Source organism: Solenopsis invicta, chromosome 14 (genome assembly GCF_016802725.1).
Source record: "Solenopsis invicta isolate M01_SB chromosome 14, UNIL_Sinv_3.0, whole genome shotgun sequence".
Classification (NCBI taxonomy): domain Eukaryota; kingdom Metazoa; phylum Arthropoda; class Insecta; order Hymenoptera; family Formicidae; genus Solenopsis; species Solenopsis invicta.
In genome coordinates this window covers 3,522,511-3,539,354 of record NC_052677.1, presented here as the reverse complement: position 1 = coordinate 3,539,354, position 16,844 = coordinate 3,522,511, and the positions used below count along the sequence as shown (strand labels likewise).

Sequence of the window (16,844 nt, the reverse complement as noted above, 5' to 3'; positions counted from 1 at the left end):
AAAGAGTGTCTAGTCATTTCGTGTCGTGCGTTTGTTCCTTCCTTCGCGAGTGTTTTGTGTGCTCATCTCGTCGAGTATAACAATATGTTGCAAGAACCATGAAAAAGCACTGTTGGTGTTTGAATAGGAAGTTCTTTCCACACAACCTATTCTCCAAACTTGGCCTTATCGGATTTCCAGCTTTTCCCATCGATACAACACGCGCTCAACACACTTCTTCAATTATGAAAAAATCTGAAAATAGGTACATGAATGGCTTACTTTGAAAAACAGCTCGTTCTAGCATCGCAGAATCTAACTTTTAACAGAACGATAAAAAAAGGTAAAAAGTAATAGAAAACGATCGAAAATATTTAAATTGATGTATTAATTTATATTATTGAAACAAAATCGTTTTTTTGAACAGAAAAAAACAGCAAAAACTAAGTTTAACATTTAATAATATTTTTGTAATAATTACAAATCATTCATTTTTGAAAAAACTAGAACATACATAATTCTGCCGCAACTATGAAAGTAATTAACTAAATTAAATAAACATTGTCAATTGCATATTTTGATTATTCATCAATCTATTATTCTATTTCTCTACAATATAAAAATCAATGTACTTTCCCACTTATCGGTTATAGTCTGTGCGCACGGATAATTATAATTCAAGGAACATTAATAATAGAAACTTTACGTTAAACGCGAATCATATGCAATTTGCGTGTCATTACTTAATTTTCCAATCGTATTTACATATTTTAAAAAGTTGAAAAGTAAAGCAATTACTCATGAATTGTTTAATGCATTTTATGAATGCATACCTGTATATACATATAACCCATATCATAAAAAATATATTTTATAGAATAACAAATATTTATTTTTTTTTAATTTGATAGAATAAATCGTATTGTATATGTATAAAAAAAGTATAATTTATGAGTAATCGCTTTGTCTTTTAACTTTTATCTATCTACTTATGTATATTGATATATTCATATACATTGCTATATAAATATATATTACTATATCGATAGTGCCTAAGATACATATTATTCATTTAAAATTTATATTTTATATTGTGAGAAAAAAGACATTACGTGTCTTGATTTCTTCTTCGCAGTTTACATCATTCACATGAATATATTTTTTTAACGATTTATGCATATTATGTTAACGTTGTACAATATTCCACGCTATTCTCTAAAAATAGAAATTTATTTTTATGCAAGCCAATAAGAATTTTAATGTATCCTATTGTCCTGTTATCGCATGCCATGAAAAAATAGAGATGACAGATATCGTTCCGTTAATACATATTCTATTTAGCTGTCATAATCAATCTGTCGCGTTCGGATTTGTGTAGGAGAATCCACGGAAAACACCCTGATCCATCGAGGTCAAGATTTGCTCGGGTACTGGCGTGAGCCTCGGACGTTCAGTTGTGAATGCCGTATCAAAGTACTTCGTATCCAGAGTGTGATCTAGCGCAGGCTTGAATGGAGGTTCCAATTGTCTCCTTTCCAATCGATCCCAGGGCAAATGCTGCGAAATTGGAATATCATTTGATTAACAAACTACATGTACAATACATTTTTGTCATCCAAGGATGCGCATAGATTTGTTATGTATCATATTATGATTATCACTCGTATTAAATTTTAATACACGACAATGCAATATTTCCAATCTTTTTAAAATTTTAATGCAATGATACGTAAAAATATATACAAATTTGTTGCAATATCAATATTTTATATTATTGTTACGTATCAAATTATGATATCCAATTATACCTGAAAAAAAGCGTGCACAGCGATTTCGTGAGCGGGTAACCTTTTCCCAGAGTCTTTCTCCAATACGGAGATGAGTATATCGGTAGCCTCTTGACTCAGATACCGTGGTATAAACGGTCGTTCGTTACAAATGCTCCAGAACAGCTCGTCTTCGTCGCATCCAGAGAACGGCGATTGACCAGTTAACATCTCGTACAGCAGAACCCCATACGACCACCAGTCTACCGCTTGATTATATTTCAGTCCTTTTATTATCTGCAAATGTGAATCATGAAATGGTTCCATCAACTAAATAATTAAGAGAAAGCAAGGGGTTACGGAATACTATTTCGTTTTTTAGAAATAACTACAGTGAGAATCGAATAACAGTAATAGTTTTTGTTTTCGTTCACTCTAAACTTTTAGTCTTAATACACATCAGATGCTTACTAAAAAAAGAAGTAATGTTTACTGAAAAACACAATAATATCTAAGACTAAGGATGTAAACAATATTGTCTAAAAAACTATATAATTACTGATAAGTTTTATTATTGAATCATGTGTGATTCTATAACTGTTACTGTTGGCTCAGTAATGGTTATAGGTAGAATCGCGGATGTCCGCATGTATATGATTCATTAATAAATCATTTATTGCACAAGCCCCGAGATATGAAGTTTGGAATAATTATTGTAGAATGCAGTGTTGGCGATGACAATGACGAACATGACAATGATGAATATTGGAAAATTTTATTAACATTAAAAATTATTATTAATATAACAGTTTGTATAGTTTAATCATCTGTGACAGGACTTGTATTGTCTTAAAATTGTTAATAAATGACTATTTAGAGTTACTAGTAAAATTATTTGGTAATCATTTAAGGCCAAAACATCATTTTTTGTTACATTCCAAAAATAATGGGAAGAATTAGTCCTTTGTAGAAAGTAAAAACACACCTATTATTTAAATTTATTTAACATTAGTTACAAACTTATTGTCATTTATAATATATAATAAAAATATTATTAAAAAAAATTAGCAAAATGTTATTGTTGCTTTATTAAATGATAAAAAATATCAATTTTTATATTACTAGACAAAACAGGCACGCACTACAGGCAGCACTACTAAAAGTTTCTACAATAATATTACATAATTTCATACAATTTACAACAATTTTTTCAAACGTTTATTTAATATTGCTTAAGTATTTATGTTTCATTATTTATTTGAGAAAATGATTTTAGTCAACATGTGTATAACCTTTACTTAATATTTTATTCAATACTTAGTCTTCATTAATAAATTTATTTAATATTTATTTAATGTTCTTTAATATATTTTTAACATTGAAACTGTTTATTTATTTTAATATTTATTATAAATTCTATTTAAAAAACGTTTAAGTTTTAACTTATTTTACATAGTTATTTGGAATAGAGATTTAAAATAAACTGAAATTTTTTTCATATTTAATTTAATTATTGTACCATACAGATTTTATTCTAGTTGTGTTCTTATTTAAATAAATATTAGAAAAATTATTCCAGCAGCTATTTATTTGTAAAAAATTTGTAAAAAACAATTTGTAAAAAACTATAATTTTATATATGTTTAGATAAATAAAATAGTTTAATTATATATGTTTCACCGTTTCGATAACATATATTAATCAAGATGTATAAGTGAAATACATGTGTTAAGTGTTCACAGATCATCGCTATAGAGATCAGTTCGCAAAAGTCGCAGAAGTTAAGCAATATTTGATATGGTCAATATTTGATTTGGATAGCTGACCGCTTGGAAATTTCCGAAAAAGTATATTTGTAAAAAACATCTGCGAAGCTAGCATTTTTACAATTTAAAAAATTGGGAATAAAATTCTAGTTTGACAGAGAAAAAAATTCTTTTTTGATTTAAAACAAATTTTTATTTTTACTTTATTTAATACGTCCAATAATCACTACATCAATACAAAAGTGATTATTAATAATCAATAGTCACTTTGTAATCGTGTATTGATTATTGGGCTCAAATAATTCTTTAATAGTTACATCTAATAGTTTTATTATTGAACTAATAGTTTGTTCCAATAATCCGCAAAAAAACTACAATAAATAATCGAATAGTTTTACTAATAGTTCTTCAATGGTGATTATTGGTTTTCCAATAGTTCATTTCCGTAAGGGCAGCAAAGCCTTCTTTTTTATGAGTTATCATCGGAACAAGCCATTGCGAGAGACCACTAGTAACTAATTGTAAGATAACTGCATAGAGAATCAATTAAAAAAACGCCCGCAAATAGCCAGCAAATGTCGCAAGGTCAACCTGCTGCATGATAATACTAAGCCACATGTTGCTAAGGAAGCCATGAAAGCATTGTTGGAATAGGAAATTCTTTCACATTCAACTTACTCACCAGACATTACCCCTTTTAATTGTCATTTATTCAGATCGATGTGGCATAGTTTGTGTGGTAAACGCTACGTTTGTGTCTTAAATGTTACGAATAATATACAAAAATTAGTCGATTAATGAATTGCCTCAAAAGATGATTCCCTTTTTCAATGTGATATGAGCCAGAAAGATAAGAAAAAAAATTATTTCGATTAATTTATATTTTACTGGTTTTTTTTTGTAAAAAAAATTTCAAGAAGTTGGCAAGAGCACTTTTCCATCAATCTAATATTTATAAAAATTAAAACGTAAAAAATACATAACTTATATTGCTAAAAATTAAAACATAAAGAATACATACATTCTACAATTTCTGTAATTAAATTTCCGTTTCTACGACACACAGCAAACATTAACAATTAGTTACTATGTTATAACGTCTAAACAGACTGTAAAGAATTAGTTTTGATTACCAAACAGCAAAGTATAGTGCAGGCTAGAGAAGATAGCGTAGTATTCCATAACCCTCTTCCCCCTCTATCCCAACTCTTTCCTTTTCCTTAATAATAAATGATAACATACCTCTGGTGCCATGTAATCTGGCGTACCGCAAAACGTATCGGCTGTTCTGTCCAAAAAAATTTGAAGTTTACACATGCCGAAGTCTGCAATTCTAATGTGACCTTCGAAGTCAAGTAGCACATTGTCGAGCTTGAGGTCCCGGTAAACAATACCTTTCTTGTGTAGAAAGTTCAATCCGGACCAGATTTCTGCAGCATAAAAACGCGCGCGCGTTTCGGGGAATCGACCGGATTTCTGTATGTGGAACATTAGATCACCCCCATTGAGGTATTCCATAACGAAGAAGAGATGTGAGTCAGTCTGAAAGGTGCAAAACAGGTGACAAAGATACGGATGCCTTGTCGCTAGCGTAAGAACCTTCCTCTCGATTAATGTGCATTCGACATCGTCGTCTTCAAGAACAACGTCTTTCTTCAAACACTTCACCGCGTATACGCATTCTGTGCCGCGTAATTCTGCCAGCAACACTTTGCCGAAACTGCCTTTACCCAAAACCTATAGAATAGAAACAGAATTAAAGTAACGGTCCAATTTATCGCACAAATTTTTGACAAAGATGTAATTGACAAAATAATCTGATACTCCAATAACTTGAGTTCTAGATATTTTCTTGCATTAAATTTTTGAAAGTTGGGCTTCAATCAAAATTATTATAGCGACTACAGTGAATTTGAATTCAACCCGAGCCAGGTTAATGACGTTACTATTTTAGCGATGCTCTATTTTAGGTTCTAATTAAATAGTTGTCCCATATGGCAAACGCTATTAGACTATGTATTTAAAAATAAAAAGTTATTTTTTTCGGAAATAAAGTAACAGGGATGTTTGAAAAAATAAATATAAATAATAAAAAGTTGAAATAAAAAAGTGACACGTTTTACTTAAAATATTTTAAAAAATAGCTTTTTTATTTACAAATATTCAGCTAATTAGTTTTCTTTACTTTTTTGAGTAGATTAAATCGTTATAATTAGAAAAATAAAAAATAATAGCGTCAATACTGATATATCACTTTATGTTTTTGAATTATATTTTTTAAACAAAAACTAATCTTTAAATCTTTAGAAACAAAAATTCAAATTAGAAAGTTCTTCTATCAGATAGTATAGCAGTTTTATAATACTGTTTCATATTTTGCAGTAATAAATGTTTTTGTAATATAAATAAAAATGAGCTGAGAAATTGAACTATAAACTAACATAAAAAAGGGCACTATTATCAAAATCCTGCTTTACAGAAGAGAGGAGAGTACTTTGAAAAGGAAGTTAGACTATAGACTCCATATGTGCGGTAAACTGTAGCAAATATTACGATGACTAATCAAAAATTAGGTATAAGTCGGTCCTCAGCAAGCTCCGATATGCTACACTTGCGTTGAGATCAATGTGTTTCCATTTTTCGCATTACCGCATATTGTTTGGCTATAATCGAGAATTGTCGGAAAATTTCAGAGTTTAATCAAAACTATTGAATATTTATTAATAAAGACAAGTTAACGTATAATTTGAATCGCCTTCCATATACGTTTACTACAGAGCTCACCGCATACACGGAGTGTCTTTGGTTGGTATTCGTAGTTGATTCTTATTTCAAGTCTTAAATAATATCTTAAATAATATCTGAAGATGCCAATACCCCCAAAAACATCAATGATATCACAACGGGCTCACAAGATCACAGGTAAATTGTCATGTCGCTGTAAGATCATCAGAAGATAATCATAATATCACTGTTACCTTATTTTGTGATGTCAAGTTTATATCACAGCCATGTTGCTGTGAGATGCAACTTTTATCACATTCGCAATACTACTGTGACATCACCATAATATGAAATATGATATTACAATTATACAAATTCCATATCACATGTATGTATCATGATGTTACTAATGTTAGATATTTAGAAATAAAAATTCATACATTATACATTCATGGTTTTCTTCTATATAAAATCTATTAAAAATAAATTCTTCAAAAATAAAAATAAAATTTCTACAATTTCTCTTTTAAACTGCACAGTTGAAATAATAGTAAGTACACTCATCCGCAAAAAAGGGCCATCAAATTTTATTACAATTTTTTAATATTTTCAAATAGCAATAACTCAACGAAAAAGTATCACGAGGCGCGCTCGTGTCCCGTGCCCCCCCCCCCTTTTTTTTTTTTTGAATGAACGAAGCGAGAAAAGATCGAGCCTTTTTTACGCGAGTGAGCAAGTTCAAGTATAACGAGATTATTAGATCTCAGTAACGGCTAAACTGATCAAGTTCTGAGTAGTCTCAATCGATAGCTTGGGGAAAATTGCATAATTAAAGTGTTTTTATTTTTTCTCTCCGTGCCCTACCAGCGGAGACATCGCAATGCAAAGTCTAAATCTCTACATTTTTATATTAAGATAATGGTATGACGTCAATACTGATATATCACTTGTGTTTTTGAATTATATTTTTTAAACAAAAAGTAACAATAAGATACGCCTTGCTCGTCGTCGTTGTCGTCGCCCTTCAGAAACTCTCCCTTTCACATTTTCGACACAGAGTGGCGCTTTTTTTTGTAAAATAAATATTTTTTTGAAATAATTAAGAAAAACTGGTTTTTCTTTCACTAAGTATATCTCGAAAACTGTACGAGAGCACCGATTGATTTATAAGGAAAAGTTGTCCAGGACCCTTTACTTGATAACATGTTTCAAAGTCAAGATTGTCAGAGGCTGCTCCCCTATTATGCACATTTATCAAATTTTCTTATTGTGAAAAATGTTTCTAAAACGTTTTTTAAAAAATATTGTTTTGCTTATTAAGTTAAAAAAATGTTTCTTTAACGTTTCTTTAATGAACATTTTCTTTAAATCTTTAAAAAACTTTTAGTAATATGTATAAAAACATTTCTTCTTAACGTTAAAATAAATATTTTTTTTTATGAGAAAAAGATACTTAATTCATTATTTTGAACGTTTTTACAAATGTTTTTAAAAAAACTTGTAAAAACATTAACTGTTGATTATGATATTCCTTCTAGAGTAACTATCAATCTTGAAAATATGTTATATTTCGATATGAAAATAGCCAATCTTACTAGCACACTAGGCATTTATATTAAATGCTATTGAATAATTTTGTATAATTTAAAATGTGTACAGTCAAATAAAAAATTAAACAACAAGAAAAATACTTGATATATTCGCGTGATAATATGCTCAAGTTTAAAAACAATGAGAGAGGGAAGTAGGTGTAATTAAAAGTTAAAATATACCGTCAAAAAGTTTTAAAATGTTCAAAAGTATAAATGCTTTATGACAATTACCTTATAACTATTGTAAGCATATTGTCATATTTAGCATCATTATAAAATGACAGGCTATTAAACAATTCTATAAGTTAAAATTCAATTGTTAGGACTCGTTATTTAATAACGCAAATACTAAGAAAAATAAGATATTGTCATGATTATTTATAATAGCCGTAATATTGCCTTCTCTTCTATTATAATGTCATAGCGATATCATATCTGTGACAAAGCGAGTATTTCGCATTTCACCATAACTTCGCTGTGATGTTGTGCCATAATTAATTGTCACACATCATTGCTACCTCACGGTGACTTTTTTGCTATGGTAATTTGTGTAAATATTTTGCAGATGTAAAAGAAAAAGAAAAGAAAAATGAATCATTACTATCCATTGATTTTGGGTTTATTTTATCAGATACTCATTTTTGCTTATTTTACAAAAAAATTAATTACAAAATTTGAAATGGCACTATAAAAATTGCTGTATCATTTGATAAATGATACATTTTAGTTTACAGTACCTATCAAAAGTTTGAACACACCTGTATAAAATTCATAAAAATGACATGAAAATATAGTAAGAAAATTTGCGAAGAGAATTTAGAAAATTACGTAAAAACTATATTTGAACATAAGTTCAATTTTTCTCTAAGAAAAACATGTAACAAAAATAAATATTTGCTAGTAACCTAATTTTTAAACTTTGGCACAGTCACAGTTTATTTTCATCGATGTATCCTCCTCTGGTTTTTATCACAGCAGCACAAACTTTTAGTATCTTTTTTATTAGTTTAAATAGTATATCTACTGGAATAGCTTTCCAGACAATTTTTAGAACGTAAAAGAGCATTATTTCATTTTTTGGTCGGTTCATTCACATGCACTATTTAACATTCAAATTCTATTCTATAAGGAATAACAATCTGGCGTTTGTGGAGATCAGCCAATTTCTTTTGTGTATAATCCAAAAACAAATCCAAAAACAGTAATACGTTTCTAAATTAACAATTTTGAAATTAACGGAAAAGAACATGCTATGGTAATATCTTTCAAAAACAAATCTCTTAAAAACATTTGGGTACATATTCAGTATAAATATTCAATGATTATTATTTAAAGATTATTCATTGAATAATATTATTTTTTGCAAAGAAAAAAGGATCCTAATCTATCATATAAATTAATCAACTATTAAAATTATAGAAATGTCAGTCTTCAAAAAAAGTCTAGTCTGCCACATCTAATGTCGTTCTAGGATTAAAAACAATTTAATGAACGTGTATCATACATTTTCAACAAAACTAAGTTTTATTTATAATTCATAAAAATTTAATTAACTATTTATCAATTTATTAGCAAAAGATATTTTTGTCAATATTGTAAATTTTGTTATATTGTGAAAAGTGTCGTCACATGTAAAAAGACATTATTTTAACATAATTGTTTTTATTTTTGATGTCATAATTCAGAGTAATTACAATAAAATAGAAATTTTAAAGCTACGTCACTATTATGTTACTCGATTAGATTTAAAATAATGTATAATTGAATTTAGATAGATGCTCCAACTTTAAACCGAGCGGCTTAAGTCTCGTCACGCGCATCTGGACGTTAAAAATAATGTGTTGCGCATGTGCTAATTCTGGTAATCTATATTTACATAGCTATTCCGTACAAATTCTGTTTCAAGTATCCTCACATGCAAATAAATTCCTGATAATGCACAACCGTTTCTCCACAAAAGCGAGATGAAGTACATTCACGGTTTTATTCGCTTGCCGATTGCAAGCTTGGAAATTGGACATTGGCACTTCGTTTACTGGAAGATTTTCGTAGAAAACACCGCGTGAGTCAACCAATTCACGTGATGTAAATACACGTGATTCCGATTAATTTTGATCCAACTCTAAGCCAAGTTGACCTAGGTAAAATGAACTGTAAATCTCTCGGAATTTATATTCATTAATAAAGATAATGTGATAATTGATATCAATTACTTCAAATGTTTATAGGTATTAAATGATTGTTCAAAGATAAATCATTAATATATAATTAATCACAAAAATTTACATTACGTGAATTCACTGAGAAAATAAATTTTTCAGAAATTAACAAAAATAAATGTTGCTTTCATCGACAAAAGAGTTTTTATACGCGCAATGCATGAAATCTTCACAACGTATTATAATAATTTCTTTGGAGATAGTCCAAAATTCGACACATAACAACACAACAACCATTATTTTTTTTAGATTGATATAGTGGTGAAGAATTATAACGCATAAAGCTGTCTCTCTCTCTCTCTCTCTCTCTCTCTCTCTCTCTCTTCTTTTACCGTTTTCTTTCTTTCTTTCCCTACTTCTTTCTTTTGTCTCATCTTTCTCAATCTCACTCTTTCTTTATCCCATTTTTTTTCTTCGCCTTTCTCTTACACACCACTAGAATTAGATGTTTTCTTTCAACGATAGTCTGATTAAAACAATATCCGTAAAACACCTTATTTTAATGTATATCGAATAGAGCTCTATGTCCTATACAACACACTTTATTCAAAGGACATTCTGAGAACGTCTTTTGGATATCTGTGTTTATGAGACATTACCATATGTAAAATCAAAACACAAGATATTTTAAAGATATCTTTAAAACGTCTTTAAAATATGTGTATTATCTAGAAAGCTAATGCCAAATTTTATTGTCTCGCACATTTATTGATTTTATGAAAAGTAGATCTCAATATTTGAAACATAATGACAACTAGAATGCCAAGTTGCTTTAATCCACTTCTTTGTGAGATATACGTACGCATACGTAGGCGTACATAATTATATGCATAACGTACGTAATGTAGTCTAGGAATAGTCGGTTGGTTTTTGGAACTGACTGAACAGACGTACATGACGCGCATTGCAGCAAACAAAAAGTTATATAAACACACAAGAGATATATTACAAATTAATAAAGTAAACGTTTGCATTCAAATAGCATATATAGATTTTGTCTAAAATAATTTAAACGCGTTTTATTAATTAAAAAAATGTTGACAATACTTTCGATATATTTATACTTACTTTAAGAAAATTAAAATCCGTTACGGTATATTTCTTGAATCTGGGCAAATTTGTCGCCGGAGGTGTTATCCGACCACTCGAAAAATGATCTGAAGAATCGGAATTCCGTTGAGTGTCCGACGACGATTGTGAAGGAGCTAGAGATAAATAATAATTAATAACTCGCTTATTTTTATAGTAAAACAAAAATAAAATTAAACACTTATCTTTTTGTTAGAATGTAAGCATATGTTTTTTTCCGATTTAATTCAATGCAATTTGCTGGACAGAAAATTGGAACAGGTACTTGAGTCGAATCAAGCAGCAAACAATGTTCTTAAAAATATTTTTTAAAACATTTGACAAACATTTTTAAAAACGTTAAAAATAATGTTTTAAGTCCTTTTATTGTATTTAAAAAAATGTTTTATTTTAATAAAATAATAATTTTTAATGTTTGAAAAATGTTTATTTCAACACTTGAAAAAAATATGTTCTTTAACATCAAATAAATGTTTTAAAAACATTTATTTGATATTAACCCTGGAACCGTAAAATAGAGTACGAATACACGAATTCACGAATTTTAAACTGTGGTTTAATTCTTACAAAAAAAATTCAAAATTTGAATGTTTAAATTAAAAAAAATTTTTCTGTCTATCAATACAACAGGAGCTAGGTTGTACGCCGATTGACAACTCACATCATTACCTCTCTTGTTTGCAACGCTACAATTTTCATATTTTATAACAAAAAAATTATTTATATACTAAAAAGTTAGAGTAACAAATATAACAAATTTTGAAATAATCGATTAAATAGTTTTAATTTAACAAATTCTTGAAAATTGCCTCTTTTCTAGCCTTTTAAATATATTTCCTCCCTTAAATACCTATCTTTCGTTGATTAGTGTATGGCGATTTTAATGCGTACTAATGCGTCCAATCGAATTTGCTATTATAATAGTTTAGCATTAATATCAGTGTTTTGTGTAAATCAATTTTACTCTGTTAAAAGTAGCATATTTCACATAGAATTACTAAAAAGAATTACTAGAATAATTAAAAATTTTCAAGCCTTATAAATTGATTTATGCTATAATTTGCGATTTGAAATTTCAATTGTCGAAAGGATAAAATTAATGGAATAGTTATATTATTTTAAAGATAATATTTTTGTATGCAAAAAACAATATAATAGATCATCTGTGGAATATTTTAATTAAAAGCATACTTAGTGAGATGTAAAGAAATTTATAATTGTTTCTTTAATTTTTAATAATAATCGACATTTATGTAGCCAAATAATTACTTTTTTAAGAGATCACAACAATGACTATTTTTTTCATAGTAGGAGAAGAGGTTATTATGGTTACTCTTGACAATATGGCTACCCCTATTTTTTCCGTTATTAAGTGACGCATTCTAACAATTGCTTATGAAATTATTCGTTTAGTAACCCGTCGTTTTCAGTGGTGCTAATATACCAATACATAATGACTGACAATTGTTATAAGGCATTTTTACTTTTGAACACTTCTAAACTTTTTCAAGATACACTTTAACCTTTAATTACATACACTTCCTCATTATTCTTAAACTTGAGTGTATTATCATACGAAGGTACATACACTCAAGTGTTTTTTTTTATTATTTAACTTTTTATTTGGTCGTATACATTTCGAGTTATACAAAGTTAAAACAATAACATGGAAATTTGTTAATATGAATTTTTAAGCGAAATTTTTATATCAAAATATTTCTTCGATAAATCGATTGTCATTCTAAAGAGCGGTGTTTGGAAACATTATAGACATTATTTTATGTTTGTTGTTTAATGTTAAACAAGAATAAAATAATATTTTTAATGAAACTTCTAATGGTATTTCTAAAGCTTCTGAACGCAGGAAAATTCTAAATCAAGAAAATTCTAAACAATGGAAAATTAAAAATATGTAATTTTGTAACAAGGTACTGTGTTTCTTTTAAGAGGATGCTATACTGACGGAAATTACCAACACGTTACAGTTCATTAATTTTTTAATTGACTCTACAGATCACAAAATCCTTTTGCAGAATAAAAGTATGCATCAAAATAAAGACCGGGCTAGTAAATTTTACGAAAAAGTAGTACAAAAAGTTAAAAATTTATTTATTTTCAGCTTGTGGATCTGTCAACCGAGGTTAACTTTTGTCATTTACTGACATTCTGTAGCTCGTATGTATGAAATGAGACCAGTCCGGACTTTAGAAAACTTTTACAAACAATACTGACTATGTGTCATTCAAGTCAAAAACTTAACAAGAAAGTTTAATAAACAGCTGTACGTGTACAAATTTTGCTTAGCGCAAATAAACAGAGCCCAACTGTAGTTGATAAGTCTTTTCGCAGATGGCGAAATAATCGAAAAGACAGATCTATGCGTTAGACAAAGAGCGATAGCCTGGTCTTCCTCGAACAATAATCTGTAGAGCCGATATCAAAGAAGTTCTTCGGTTACTTTAGCATCCTCTTAAACTAAACCAATTTTTTTTTAATTATTTTTATGGATAGCTATATTACAACCACTTTTTTTCTTTCAGCGATTATGCAGTGCATTAGATTTTTATAAATCACATCCTAAATAATAAATATTTCATTACTTTGAGCAGAGAGGAACCTGAGAGGTGCCATGCCGGCCTTTTTCTTATAACGCTAAAATTCCGTAGTAGAGATACCTTCACTACATGATTTTAGCACAGACTTGAACCATTTTTATCGACAATGTCGCAAAATGGATGTAATTTTAGCTTATATTTCAACCTAAATGGACGTGCGTTGTTAGTGAGCCGGAAATTTTAACGTTATAAGAAAAAAGCCGGCATGGCACCTCTCAGGTTCCTCTCTGCTTTGAGTCAAAGAATAATGAGAAGAAGAATGGAAAGTTTACGACCCGTTTAACTGCGCGTCATCTAACATTTTAGATGTTAACTATTTGATCGGCCATCTTAGATATGAAACGTAAGAGGTGAGAATTGCTAACACAGAACATGGTTGCTAACCACCCACACAACACATGGACGTCCCCGAACGTCCGATACATGTTCACAAAGTCCTTGTAATGTCCCAGTATCTCGTACGTCCATAGGACATTCCAAAAACGTCCGAAGAACATCCTGGTTTATCATAGTTGCAGTATGACGTTTGTAAGACGTCCGCAGGACAAATTTGTAATATTTAACATATTATGTATATTAAACATGTTTCCAACATACATAATAAATATACATTTGAAAATTGCGAGCGTTGTTCTTTATATTAAATAAAACATTTTGAAGATGTTCTAAAAACGTCCATTAAATGTTCAGAAAATATCGGTGGTAAGTTCCAAAAAGATCCGCTATATATATATATATATATATGTCAACGAAGTTGAGTATTTTTATTATTATCATCATTATCATTATAACACAAGGATTTCATAAATTATAAAATTATAAAGATAATTTTTTGTGTTAAAAAATATTTAACAAAAAATATATTTAACAATACATAAACATAAACTATAAATTTTAATAATATGATAAGCTTTAATATACAGTATATAATTTTTTAATAAAATATATTATTCGTTAATATTTAATATTTTATTATATATAATATTTAAATTATGTTATATTTAATACATATGTATAATACTATATTGATTAATTTAATATGCTATGTAATGGCCATTTTATTTGCGAAAAAAATTCTACTCAAAATATAAATAAATAACAACGTATATTATATCGAGTAAAATTTTTCTCGGAAAAAACATTTTGGAAAAAACTTAAAATATAAAGAATGTAATTATACATCTAGCAGCAAGGTATATATATTTGATTTACAAAATCATATCTGTTTACATGATTCTGTGAATTAAATACATGAATACATTAAATTTAAATTAATTAAAATTTATGAAATCCTGTAATTTCGGATTAAAATAAATTTAATAAGTGAATGCTGGCATCACCGCTAGGCGGCTACGCCGCGGAAGATCTTCTCGTGAGTCGAATGCGGCCACAGGCGTTATATCTAGGCGCCACCGCGGCCGACTCCCCAGCTCGTAACTTCAGTGAGACTTTTAGGACCTGCTTGTTGTAACCTCGAGACGAATACTCGCTCTCATTCTTTTCAAATGTGACATGTGTGGAACGCTGTTCCACATATATTTTTATAATTTTTACATGTAAATAACAATTTGTATTGTTATTTAACCTTGTACAAAAATTAAATGTTTAATTCAAATTTAATCTTTTTTAAATCTTTTTTAACGAAAAGGATACAAGAAATATTTTTTTGTAAATTAAACATTTATTACGTTTTACATTAATGTATTCTGTTTTAATAAACCTATCTGGGTTTCGATTTTATTTTTAATCCGTTTTAACACTGTATTTTTGGTGCAGAAATCCCGATCGATTCGGATTACTTTTTTTTTTAATCTGTTTTAATCGCACATTTTTGGCAGGGTTAATACTATTTTTACTAACAAATATCATTTTTTACTAAATGAAGCCCTAATCGCGCAATATAAAATAATGTCCAAACAACGTCCATAAAAGTCATTTTTATGTCCTGCCGAGACGTCCTAATGACGTCCATTTGGCGTCCGAAGGCGGTTTATTGTACTTCCGAAGGACTAGACGTCTACAAGACACAATTGGTATGTCACTGGATGTTAAGACATGTCGGACCGCGACGCCCATGGACGTCCAAGGGACGTCCTTATGTTGCGTGGACAACTATGGGGCTCATTGAGTTTGTATACATATTCAAATGTATCTTGTTCGATGAATTTTTGTAGATCATCGTTTTGCAATATATTGCAAATATAAAAAAAAAATGAGTGGTGCATATTGCATTGTAAAAAACTGTCACTCTAATAAATTCAATAATTCAAATTTATCATTTCTAAGTTTGCCAAAAGATCCTTCTACGTAAGTTATAAATTAATTAACATTAATTTTTTTTTTAAAGTGTAATAGCTATAATATGTATAACTAATATATCTTTATTACATTTTCAACATTTTAAAGATCTAGAAAATGGGTGCAGTTAGCAAGTCGCTTAGATTTATTAGAAGATAAATTATATATAAAAAAAACTACAGAGTGTGTAGCAACCACTTCTCAGAAAAAGATTTTAAATCAGTTAATCCACGAATATTGCTGTGGCCAAATTCAATTCCATCATTAAATATGCCAAATAAGTATGATAATATGACATAATTAAGGACTTACTGGAAATTACAAAAAATATAATCTATTATTAGAACTCTATAGATTTATTATCTTCCCAATGTAATGTAAATCTTGCACATTATAATTATTCAGCCATAAATATAGCAGGTATATAACTTTCAACATTTATAATCTTCTGTCTCATAATATAAATTTGCAAACTAGTGGAATATTAAGAAATTCAATCGGTAAAAAATTTTTTATATATGATTATATATAGTTAATTATATAATTATATAGTTATACGTAATTATGTATCAAAACATCTTTACATACATTAAAATAAATATAATTATATATAATTATGCATGATTTGCATATAAAATTATATAAAATTATATGCAATTTTATAAAATTTTATATGAAAATCATATATATTATATTTAATTATGTACGATTACATATAATTGTATCCCACTTTTTCAAGTGATAAGTAATATTTCTGAGATATTGTAATATTACTGTGATATTACTGCAATATTAC

At 28.6% G+C, this 16,844-nt stretch overlaps 1 protein-coding gene across 4 annotated transcripts in view; it reads right to left on the bottom strand.

Moving 5' to 3' along the window:
- Positions 1–422: 422 nt before the first annotated feature.
- LOC105199758 (probable serine/threonine-protein kinase DDB_G0282963) overlaps positions 423–16,844 on the bottom strand; it is a 61,715-nt gene continuing 45,293 nt past the window's right edge. For all 4 annotated transcript variants that reach the window (XM_026139144.2, XM_039457679.1, XM_026139146.2 and 1 more), the window contains 4 exons: positions 11,115–11,251; positions 4,754–5,248; positions 1,788–2,042; positions 423–1,536 (listed from right to left, as the gene is read on the bottom strand). In XM_026139144.2, the coding sequence (XP_025994929.1) occupies positions 1,330–1,536; positions 1,788–2,042; positions 4,754–5,248; positions 11,115–11,251 (1,094 nt within the window). In that variant the 3' untranslated portion in view covers positions 423–1,329. The remainder of the gene's footprint in view (positions 1,537–1,787; positions 2,043–4,753; positions 5,249–11,114; positions 11,252–16,844) is intronic.